This window comes from Podarcis cretensis (assembly GCF_951804945.1).
Source record: "Podarcis cretensis genome assembly, chromosome: 4".
Lineage (NCBI taxonomy): Eukaryota > Metazoa > Chordata > Lepidosauria > Squamata > Lacertidae > Podarcis > Podarcis cretensis.
Window position 1 is genome coordinate 55,352,084 of NC_137173.1, and position 12,617 is coordinate 55,364,700.

General features: G+C 38.7%; 1 protein-coding gene across 1 annotated transcript in view; it reads left to right on the forward strand.

Moving 5' to 3' along the window:
* DYRK1A (dual specificity tyrosine phosphorylation regulated kinase 1A) overlaps positions 1 to 10,243 on the forward strand; it is a 98,453-nt gene extending 88,210 nt beyond the window's left edge. The window contains exons 6-12 of the mRNA XM_079974889.1: positions 464 to 611; positions 2,116 to 2,402; positions 3,138 to 3,284; positions 3,540 to 3,680; positions 5,232 to 5,538; positions 5,896 to 6,020; positions 6,982 to 10,243. Of these exons, the coding sequence (XP_079831015.1) occupies positions 464 to 611; positions 2,116 to 2,402; positions 3,138 to 3,284; positions 3,540 to 3,680; positions 5,232 to 5,538; positions 5,896 to 6,020; positions 6,982 to 7,602 (1,776 nt within the window). The 3' untranslated portion in view covers positions 7,603 to 10,243. The remainder of the gene's footprint in view (positions 1 to 463; positions 612 to 2,115; positions 2,403 to 3,137; positions 3,285 to 3,539; positions 3,681 to 5,231; positions 5,539 to 5,895; positions 6,021 to 6,981) is intronic.
* The last annotated feature ends 2,374 nt before the right edge of the window (positions 10,244 to 12,617 follow it).

Here is a 12,617-nt window from a genome sequence, read left to right on the forward strand (position 1 = left end):
GTACCTCATTGTTCGGATATGGGAAGTTGTAGCCACTGTGTGTGCAAGCTGCTTCACCATTTATATATAATCTGGGCTACCAATGGGAAAAATATGGGTAGGATTCAGCACTGCACTTTGATGAATGCTCTGTCTGCACAAGCATTTATGCTTCCCAGATGGAATGATCCCATCTCTCCTTTCCCTGCATGACGGGGAAAAGCTCTGTTGTGCAAGCAGAAGTCCTTGCACACGGCTTACACCAATGGGGGTCATTAGGTGAATCCTACCCATTATTAGTTTTATCAGGTTGACTCAGCATTTGATAGGCCCTGTCCAAAGTAAAGCTATGAGGGATCATTGGTTTTTTGTTCAAACTGCATCTTTGAGAGATTCTATTGCTTTGAAGAAATATTTTATATAGATAATGATTTTTGTGTTAGAGATCTTAATATGCGAGATGATATGTATTTTTATTTTACAGGTTGTAAAGGCATATGACCGTGTGGAACAAGAGTTTGTGGCTATTAAAATTATAAAGAACAAAAAGGCTTTCCTAAATCAAGCCCAGATTGAAGTGCGACTTCTTGAGCTTATGAACAAACATGACACGGAAATGAAATATTATATAGGTATTATGTGATAACTTTATATCTGCATCTTTATCACAATGATGAAGCATTGCATTTTCTTTTCTTTTTTTAAAGTAGTTCAGTCAAATTTTTCAATAGGAAGAAATCAGTTCATCTTTGCCAATATGCACTTTGTACCTAATGTTTGGGAAACAAACTATATGAAGATCTCTTACTTAATCTTTCTTGTAATTTCTTGGTCTCTTGCTTCCTTCCCTCTTTATCATTGTCCAGATGTGTGGTTTCCTCACTTGGAAGGCCAATCTATAACATCCTTCCCTGTTGTGGTACCCTCCAGATGTTTTGGACTACTGACTGACACCTATCCCCATCAACACAGTCCAAAACATGTGGAGGGCATTAGGGTGGGGATGGTTGATCTATAAGTTCTGAATAGTTCTAATTACCTATAGTAAGAGAAATCCATTCAAAGATGCACATTTCAGATGACTGCAGTTGTCTTGTTCAGAGCATCACTTCAATTAATTGCAAACAGATTGCAAAAGGTATCCAAAGTTGTTGCCAAATCGTTCCTCATTATTGCTCCAAGTGTGGAACTTTTGACAGCTATATAATCTGTAGCTATTTAAACAACTGTCCATATGTGTTGATTGCTCATTTTAGTAATTATATTTTGGCAGCAGCTTGATATTAGTAGCCAAAGCTTGACTTTGCCCAAATTCAGACACATTTACATTGCTACTTTGCTAACTCAGCTGGCTGGCAATTAAAACTCCTCACTAGTCAAATCCAAAAGGGACAATGTTGCTTGTGTATCTCGAAACAATTTCAAATCATCTTTTGCATAGAGCTTTCTCAGCAACTTACGTCCTAAATGACCACCTCAGTTCTGTAGACCAGTTGCTAATGGTGGCTCAGTAAACACAATATTTATGAGTGAGCTGTTGGGTCAATCCACCTCCTTTCCAGTAGTAAAATTTGGGTTTTTAGGGTAGAACTAATGGTCTGGGGAACTTCCAGTTGGTTTATTCTTTTTTTAAAAAACCCCCAACAAGAAACCACCCTCTTTCCAGTGTATTTGTTGGACATGTCAGTTACTGATCCCACCCTCCCCAAATAATCACCTCCTGTCTTCACTTAAAACAAGTAATATCTGCTTATACCTCCTTGTGAAAAATGGGTTTCTAACACTTTCCTTAGATCACATTGATGCAAGTAGTTTTAATTTATCAGCAGGTGTGAAGCATGATCCTTTGGCCAAATTGGTAAATCTTCCATAACAGGGAAACGTAAAACAGGTTGGGGCAGATGTTTGTGGACACTTTAGGAAATTTTGTGCTCTGTTGACTTGTCATCAATACTGTTATCATCTGGATCACTGAATAATATGTATCTATCTCGACATACATGATGTAGGATGCTCAAATAAAGCTTTAAAGCATGAAAAATTATGGAAATAAATTACCTTAGCAACTGACAATTTTGTATTTATGATTTTCACTTATAAGAATACATTTGTAATTATGTTGTTTTCTTCTTTTAGTGCATTTGAAGCGTCATTTTATGTTCCGAAACCATCTTTGTCTAGTTTTTGAAATGCTCTCCTACAATCTTTATGACCTGTTGCGGAATACGAACTTCAGAGGGGTTTCACTGAACTTGACACGAAAGTTTGCACAACAGATGTGCACTGCACTGCTTTTTCTTGCAACTCCTGAACTTAGCATCATTCACTGTGACCTAAAACCCGAGAATATCTTGCTCTGTAACCCCAAACGAAGCGCTATCAAGATAGTTGATTTTGGCAGTTCTTGCCAACTTGGGCAGAGGGTGAGTATTTATAAAGTGTGTTAACATTTGAAGCAGGGCAGCTTGAAAAGCAGTATAAATTTCAGGATATTTCAATAAATCTGTTTTGTTTATAAAAATCTGTATAAACAAAACAGATTTTAGATCCATAATTTGTATGTGGAAAGGATTAAAATAAGTACTTCAGTAGATAAAAAAGGAGTGCCAGAGCTTCTGCATTCCCCCCCCCCAGCAAATCCTAAGAATTTAAAATGATTCACTGCTTTTATCATGACCAGTATGTAAATACTTTGCTTTTCTAAAAAGATTAGTTGATGTGTTAACATGGCATTCAATAAATCTTGAATGTGTGGTACACATGTCAAAGTACTTCCATTTTTTGCAGGGAAGAAAGGGAAGCTGCAGCAGTTTAATATATGGAGCATTTGGTTTTTGAAAAGTTGATCAGAACTATCTTTTCTAAAGTTGTAATTTTAACATAAAATAGGATTTTCAGTTTTTGAGTGTAATAGCAAAATGATCTTACAATGTTTACTAAAACAAAATATTTTGTAACGTTTATTCTTAATACCTATCACATTGGTCACCTTGAGATTTCTATGTAGTTTTTAAATAACTACCAAGCTTTCTTGCAAATAGTTTTTATTGTTTCCCCGTATCTTGTACTTCAGATAACAATGCTTGGCTGTAAATGATTTAATACCTAAACTAAGAATAGACTTAAGCTTATCTAATAACATTGTTTTTACAATACAGATATACCAGTATATCCAGAGTCGCTTTTATCGATCACCAGAGGTGCTATTGGGAATGCCTTATGATCTTGCAATTGACATGTGGTCCCTTGGTTGTATCTTAGTAGAAATGCACACTGGAGAACCCCTCTTCAGTGGTGCAAATGAGGTATGTAATTCCAAAAAGGTGGGGATAATCTTATGGAACTTTTTAATGTTGTGTAAAGCAAAGGCTTAATGTTATCTGGAACAGACAGTATAAATGATTGTGTGAACTAATCCTTATTTGGTGTCTTGGAATGCAGTCTAGAATGCAGGGTTTAAGCTAACTTCCACATGCACTGATGTTGCATGGTGTTGTTTAGTATTTTACCGTCATAGATTTCCCCCCTTTCCTAACTGGTTTCTTTTCCTTCTTAAACAGGTGGATCAGATGAATAAAATAGTGGAAGTTTTAGGTATTGCACCCGCTCACATTCTTGACCAAGCACCAAAAGCAAGAAAGTTCTTTGAGAAGTTGCCAGATGGAACTTGGAACTTAAAGAAGACCAAAGATGGAAAAAGGGTAAGTTGCTAATTTGAATCTCAGTCTTATACTAATTTGTTTATAGCTCTCATTGATTTAAAGATAACTATTTCTAAGGAAGGGGACGCAGGTGGCGCTGTGGGTTAAAGCCTCAGCGCCTAGGACTTGCCAATCGAAAGGTCGGCGGTTCGAATCCCTGCGGCGGGGTGCGCTCCCGCTGCTCGGTCCCAGCGCCTGCCAACCTAGCAGTTCGAAAGCACCTCCGGGTGCAAGTAGATAAATAGGGACCGCTTACCAGCGGGAAGGTAAACGGCGTTTCCGTGTGCGACTCTGGCTCGCCAGAGCAGCGATGTCACGCTGGCCACGTGACCCGGAAGTGTCTCCGGACAGCGCTGGCCCCTGGCCTCTTAAGTGAGATGGGCGCACAACCCCAGAGTCTGTCAAGACTGGCCCGTACGGGCAGGGGTACCTTTACCTTTTACCTTTATTTCTAAGGAAGAGACCATGGAAATTTGTCTTACCATATATTTCTGTTCATGGACCAAGATGGTGGACATTCCTCTGATGGGGTGATGCCTTCTTCTGGAGACGGCAGGCAGGTCCTAAACAGCCTCCCCAGGGGTAGGGGCCATTGTACCCACCATTGTACCTCCTCCCCAGGGGTAGGGGCCATTGTACCCACCAGACCAACTGGCTAAGATTGTGAGGGAAATGCCAAAGGGGAAAAAATGGAGGAAATCTCACAACACTCAGGAGAAAAACTTCCCCAAAACTCACACCATTCAGGAATAAAAAAAAGCTGAATGGAAGGGAAAGAAACACAAACATGCTATAGGGCCACACACTCAAATTTGAGACTCAACTTTATAGAATAAAAATGCCAGGACAAGAAACCTGGAGAGAGCAAGTCCGACCCAACTACCACCAACTGTAAGCAGGGTCATTGTGGTGAGTGGGATGTCTGCTGGAGAAGCAGACGACTATTCAGGACCGTGCTTGTAAACACCAGTGGGAAACTATCCCTATCAGAAGAATGTCCTCCATCCTGATCCAGGAAATTTGGCTTTTGATATTGGTCTGCTGCCAATTCTCAGCCATAGTTTCTTTCAGTTATCTTTGTTCAACAAACCACAAGTCATCTCATTAGTAAGGAAACAAGTCAGCAGCTTAGTGTGCTTTCCAGCTGGTTTTGCCTCATGCCTTTGGAGCCTGCCAAACATCTGGGGTGAGGTGGCTAAACAACCAGTGGTTAAGCAATATGGTAGGGTTCAGAAGTAACACACAATCATAGTTAAAACAAACAATTGTTTGTAAGCTAATAACAAACCATGACTTTACATTGTGGCTGGTGGCCGGAAGACAAACCAGGGTTGGGTTCAGAAGTTCAAACAAATCACACCAGCTAAACAAACCACGGTATAGCATTCTGTGTAAATCACACTATTATATCATAAAATATGTTGTGCTTATATTCATTTTACAAAGAGACCTTTAAGTTCAATGAAAGTAAAATTAAAGTACTTAATATTAGAATATTATCAACAGTATTTTGAGAACTGATAGCTTGAGGAATTTCTAATTTCTTAACAGGAGTATAAACCACCTGGAACCCGTAAACTTCACAATATACTTGGAGTTGAAACAGGAGGCCCAGGGGGACGTCGTGCTGGGGAATCGGGTCATACTGTGGCTGACTACTTGAAGTTCAAAGACCTCATCTTAAGGATGCTTGACTATGATCCGAAAACTCGAATTCAACCTTATTATGCCCTGCAGCACAGTTTCTTTAAGAAAACAGCAGATGAAGGTACAAACACAAGCAACAGTGTGTCAACAAGTCCAGCTATGGAGCAGTCACAGTCTTCAGGAACCACTTCTAGCACATCTTCAAGCTCAGGTACATTCTGATTATCAATTGGGGGGGGGGGGGAGCTAAAAATATCCAATGTTAATCATGCTCACTATAGACCCACTGAAATAAATTGACTTAAGTAACTTAGTTAGATACCACCCTAAGCTTTTGTCAGAATGTTTGCTGTCTGAATAAAATAGCATTATTTTCTCTAATCTTAAACCTCCCAAAAGATTTTAGACATTGCTTTAGTTTCCTTTGAATGGCAACAACAAACTCTTAGCAGACTGTATATCAGAAACTCATTTTTAGATGGAGCCTTGTTTTCTTGACTCATTATGGACGTCTTGATTATCATGTTAATAGCCTTTTCCATACATTGGTTCTGCTTAAATTTAAAAGGTGGCTCTTCTGGGACAAGCAACAGTGGAAGGGCACGGTCAGATCCTACACATCAGCATCGACATAGTGGTGGACACTTCACTGCTGCTGTACAAGCTATGGATTGTGAAACACATAGTCCACAGGTAAGACTCTTGAAAGGAAGTCTCTCTTTCTTTCAGACTCTTCTGATTTCAAAGAATTGAACTGACCAAATGGTCATTTCAGGCACATAACAGTTTGTTGGGCTATACCTCAGGCTGACCTGTTCTCTCCTACCTCTTTTCTTGTTCTGAATTCCTTTGCATCTTCTGGTAGGTTAGGCTCTGAAAAATAGTGACATACCCTTGCCACTTTGAGTGTAATTCAGCTAATGAATCCCATCAGCAGAAGCCCCATGCAAGGACGCATACACTCTGAAATTGTTTCTGGCAGGTGGAGTTGGGGGGGGGGGGGCTTAGGAGGAACTCCCAGAACAGTGCTTGTTCACATCTGCAGCTTGTTTCATTATCTATGTACTTTGACACCTAAATTATTGCCAGGATAAATAATAATTCCTTCTAGGTCAATAACTTGTTAAACTACTGCCATTTAAGCCACCCTGTGACACCTAGGAATATGTGAAAGTTCATTGTATGCATTTTAAAATGCAGATCTGCTAGTCTGAACTAGAACTTGAGTGTATTGCAGAACAAGGAAACTAGTGATCAGTGCAACAAAGTGTATCACTTCTAATTTTTTACTCTGTGATCTGTAATTTTACTGCCCCTTTTGTGTTTGAATGTATGGTATACAAATGCCAAACTTGTTTAGATACCTGTTTGGAAGTATGGTCTGTGTATATTAATATATATGTTTAATTTAGGATTGATGCAATAGTTTTATTATTAATGCCAGCTGACATTGTTTCCCTCCTGTTATGATTGCAACAGTGTTTCACTTTTGAATGTTCATACTAAAGTTTGCTTTTATATTTTTTCTTTGAAAAAAACAAGCAAGATATCAAATAAGGGTCAACATGTTATGTTTAAAAAGTAGTTTTTTATATTTAGCTTGAAGGGCATGACATAAAATAGAAGGATTTAATTTATTTATTTTTAATAACAGGTTCGTCAGCAGTTTCCTCCTCCTCTGGGTTGGACAGGCACTGAAGCTCCTACACAAGTCACTGTTGAAACCCATCCAGTTCAAGAAACCTCCTTCCACGTAACCCCTCAGCAACAGAATGCATTACACCATCACCATGGAAACACCTCCCACCATCACCACCATCACCACCACCACCACCACCATGGACAGCAGGCCTTGGGTAGCCGGACCAGGCCAAGGGTCTACAATTCTCCAACAAACAGCTCCTCTACCCAGGATTCTATGGAGGTGGTTCATACTCACCACTCCATGACATCCCTGTCTTCCTCAACTACTTCTTCCTCCACATCTTCCTCCTCAACTGGTAATCAAGGCAATCAAGCCTATCAGAACCGCCCAGTGGCTGCTAATTCATTGGACTTTGGACAAAATGGAGCTATGGACGTCAATTTAACAGTCTACTCTAATCCACGCCAAGAAACTGGCATAGCAGGACATCCAACATACCAATTTTCTGCTAATACAGGTCCTGCTCATTACATGACTGAAGGACACCTTGCAATGAGGCAGGGAATTGATAGAGAAGAGTCTCCCATGACAGGAGTTTGTGTTCAGCAAAGTCCTGTGGCTAGCTCGTGACTAAACTGAAACAAATTTGTTTCTTGTGTGTTTTTATAGAAGTGGTGTTTTTCCAAAAAAAGTGCAAAGCTGCTTGAATCAGAAGGAGATAGACTAACTGAACCGCTACAGAAGGGCAAAGCTGATTATTTTTTTAAACTTGAACAGATTGCAAAGGGACAGTAAAGTTTTTAGAGCCATGATACGTATCCTAGATAGCTTTGAGGTGATGTCTCACCTTGCTGCCCCTATTTTAATTACCAGAACCAAGTCATAGATTCCTTCCCCCCACCCATTCAACAAGAGTAAAAGTTCAAATGTTGGTCTTAGTTGCAAACAGCTTTTTAAAGGCACTGCCCAGGATCATATAAATGGGCTTTTGGGGAGTGTTTTTTTTAAAATAAAAAATAAAAAAAATAGAGAGGGTGGGAGAGAGTCATATGAATTTTAATTTCCCGAACACACATGAGCACGAAAAGGCAGTACTGTGAGGAAGAGGGACCTACAGATTACAAAATATAGTCTTCAGCTGTTAAAAAAAAAAAGGGACGGTTGTAATGGTGTTCATGAGGCACATTGAGCATGCTAAGTGGCGGTGATCAGGATTCTCCTTATCTGAACCTACTGAGAATCAAAGCAGCAATTATAATGGGATTCTGTGTGTCTCATATTTTGAGACCACAATCAGCTAGTATTGAAATATGGCTGGTCTTGTAACTAAGGTGCACTGAGAAGCAATCAACAGGTTGGTCTTGGCCAGTCCAGGGGGAAGTCTAAGTGGTGGTCTTTGGGATAACCTTTGGCCTTATGGATTTGGACTCTTAAGTTAGAGGAGCCTACCATTTCAGATGCAATCACTTTTGGACATGCTTTTGCAGACAGTCCTTAATGCTGAAAACACAGAATGGGTAATTCAAGAGGCCTTTCTTTTAAAATAGACTTTTGTGACCCACTTATTGTAAGGTATTGCAAGGTCACTTTGCGTGTGTCATAAAGTTGACTTCCTTATTGGTTGAAGGTCACAGGAGTAGTGGTTTGCTTTTGATGGAAATAGCTACAACTGTGTCCCTCCCTGCTTTTTACTTTTTTTGTTTTGTTTTGCTTTTTCTGGGCACGTGGTTTCTCCACCATTACTTCTGCACAAAGATGTCTTCTGTTCATCTTGAACATTTTTAAAAATGCAGAATTTTATGTGACTGCTTTTTTGCCTCACAATTATGCTGTGAATTTTACAAAAAAATTATTTTCTTTTTTGATAATTTATTGTACCAAAGCTGTTTTTATAGCACATAGATGTCTGTAACCAATAATGTAGCAGTTCTGCACTTTGACACAAGGTGTAACTAGACCATTTTTAAATGTCAGTTGAAAATTATGGCTGTACTATTGCTTAAACAAAACTGGAACTGTTGTTGAATTCATAGCCAATACATTTACAGCAAACTGTGTACTGAACATGATAGATTTGACATCTAATTCAAGACTATAACAACATCTGTTACATTATAAGTGTGTTCAGGCTTCTGAAAGTAAAAGGGACACTAGATCCAGAAGCTATGAAACCAGCAGTTGATTCTTGTATTCCTTATTAGCATAAATGTAAACTTGAAGGCAAGACCTTGATTGCATGAACAGGTCCAAAACATTAGTATGAGTAAAGCAAAAAGCTCGTGAGACCTGAGGTTAGCAGGCTGTACTTAACAGGTGCCTAATTTTTGGGTTCTGCTGCCTTAATATAACACAGTCAGCTTGGCAGTTGCTAAATTTGTGGACCCACATAAAATATTAAAATTATGGATAAAAACACAGTGAATAAAATTGAGGGATTGGGGTAATTAAGTGATTATCTTTCCTTAACACTGTTTGCCCTTTATGTGTTAACAAAAGCAGTAATCTACCTCTGCCAGTAAACTAGTTTTAAAAAGGTCATTCAGCAGAAAACCATGTACTTCATACTGGTCAGTTTCACATGACCAACTAGGTCAGGTCTTCTGAACAAAAGGTGTTTTTTTAAAAACTAGAAAACTAAAAAAACAAAAACAAAAACCAGTCCTCACAATGGCAGCAGAGAGGCTGAATACAGTGCAAGTGTGAAAGAATGCTTTGGGAATTAAACCATTTTTGTAAATCAATTTTTTTATCAAGGGATCCATATTTCTTTTGTACTGAAATGTCAAGCATGTGAGTTAAAGTATTTTTGAACTTTTGTAGTTCAAAGATGTTTGGTGAATGAAAGGCTGTCACCTTAGAAATGGAACACTGAGCTTAGCAATGCAAAAAGGAATCCAGTACTTACTGCTGTCCAGGAATATAAGGGTATCAAATATGGGTAACTTTTTTTTTTCCTGTGCTGGTTGCCACACCTTAGCAAGCACCAAAAACTAATACTGTTTTTAAACCTACATAATCAAAAATCATAAACTCCAATGCTTCTGCATACTGTGTTATGTTACAGTCCAGTTTTGTGTGCTTTACTACACAGTTTGGTTACAGGACTTCTGTGCATTGTAAACATAAACAGCATGGAAAAGGTTAAATACCTGTGTTCAGATTGTAAGATCTAGTCCGGACTTGCTGTGTATATTGTAACGTTAAATGAAAAGACAAGCCCTTTGTATTATAGTCATGCAGTCTTATGTATGATAAACAGTTGAATAATTTGTCCTCAGACTCTTTACTGTGCTTTAAAAAATAATTTAAGGAAAAAAATGTAAACATAGTAAAATCTTCCTATGCAATTAACCTACTTTAAGGCCTGGTCTGCTAGGTATGATTATAATCAACATGTCATCATAGATACATTTGACACAGAATTTTAAGGATTATAGAATTAAAAGTTGGAGGCAGAATACATTATTTTGAGTTTTTAATTGAAATAGCAAGGTACTAATGAAATGCTCACACCTTCATATTGAAAGGCAGTATTATTTTTAGTTTGCAAATTGTATACAGTTTTGCATCCACTATTTCCTTTTGTCTAACTTAGTTCATAAAGCAGGTTATATATGTACTCAATACTCTAGATCTGAAGCTGGGGCTAGACTAGTCTAAGGGCACAATCCATCCCCATAAAGGTTCAGCCTACTTGGAGGAATTGGCAAAGGGCTTGATGGAGCTCTGTGAACCCTCAAGCTTGTACTCTCATTCTAGTGCCATTACCAAGAATTAGGAGACACATGCAAGATGGGGATACAGGTAGAGACTGTATGAATCTTATTCCCATAGTGGCATGTGCGTTTGCCTTGGAGAGTTCACTCAAACAAGCTGTACTGAGAGTGTTGCTGGTCCTTCCATGCAGCTGTGCCTGTATTAGGGCTAGATTGTGTTAGGAGGACAGGTTTTGATCTTGGTAGCTGAGTAGATTCTAGCATGCAGAAGGCATGGTATAGCCCTTGAATGAGTTGCAGAAAGGGGAGAGGCGGTAAGGATTGGGGGAAGGACTCTCCATATCCAGTCATCTTTCACAGCAGTGCAACTCCCCACACCTGCAGCTGAACTCTCATTGCCTTTTTATTCAGTTTGGTTTACAATAGGAAGTTCCAGTTTTCATTTGTATCGCCACAATTACTGCTGTTTTTTTGCTTCAAGCAAAGTCAGCTGATGCATTTTCTTCCAGCACTGGCTCTGTATTGTGCTTTTGTGCCTTATACCTTTGAGCCATCTTTGTCTTCTTTTCTTTTCCAGTTCTTCATGCAACTGTCCTTTTCTAACTCCACCCTTTTTGAAATATTCCCAGAATTTTTTTTTACTTCCTTTCCAGCCTGGCCTCTCTTTGGTTTGGGCATTAATTCCATCTCAAAATTGCTATAGTATTGCATTATCACATGCCCCAGATAGAGCATGTGGCCCTATTCAATAATTTGTGTATAATGTATAGCTTCTTCAAGAGTTTTGATCATTTGCTTGTCATTGCACCATTTCTTGATCATCTAGTGTTAGTAAAGCTAGTTTGCTTTATTTATGCTATGCACAATGAGTAGCAACTGGAAATGCAACTAAAAATTAGTGATCAGATGAATTACAATTGGAAATGTAACTAGAAACTAGTAATCAAAGAAGTCCACATATATTGTTTCTTATTTTTAGCATTTTCCCATTGACAGCCCAGCAGGTATTATCAATGCATTTGCCATGAAGACCAAAGTAAAAAAAGGACAGATGCTTCTTCCCTAAAATTGTATCTCTTGACCAGTTATCCTAGTAAAATAACAAAAGAATAAAATGGAACAGTTGCAAAGTGAAATAAATGAAACCCAAGCTTCTAGATCAAATACTTCCAATCATTCCTGATGGAATTTCTTTTTCATGATCCCACATCTTGTCCTAGTGATTATCCAAGCTAGCTGAAAAAGCCCAAATTCTTCACTTTGCATATATGCAGAGACCTAGTTCCTCACTGCTAGGTTGAGTATCTTAATTTTTGTAAAGTCTACATAAATGTTTAGCGTTCTCGTTCTTTTATGTACTCAACAGAAGTTTGAACATGGTACATGGGAACTGTTGTCACAACTGAAGGTACAGTAATTAGTTCCATTTGTTTTACTTATTTGGGTCAATTTTGACTTTTCAATGTCTGCAGTTCAAGGGATTTATAAAAATGTACAAAACCCAACAATATACTGGGGCACCCAAAAATAGCAAGTACACCCAAAGCTCTGCATTGCTCCCTCAAAATTTGCAAAGCTATAATCTACACAAACTCAGTAAGTATTGAGTTAATTAACATCCCACACACTGCTAACTGTATGCGTAGGGTCAGAGACAGACATAGGAATATGTATCGTAAACCCTCAATGGTCTGGTTCGCACATCACAGTAAGCCAGATTGTGGCATACTGTAACTGCATGAAGGTACTGTCTCCCGCCAATGAGCTTGCATATACTTTGTGCCTCCTTTGACTTTTTAGGTCAGCAAGGGACAGAAGTTTTTAAAAAGTTACTCAGCTTTTCTATTACAGTTTATTTAAATAAGACAGAAGTAAAGGCCAGCACAGCTCTTACTGTTAAAAGAAAGTGCATATTGGACAATCGGCAAC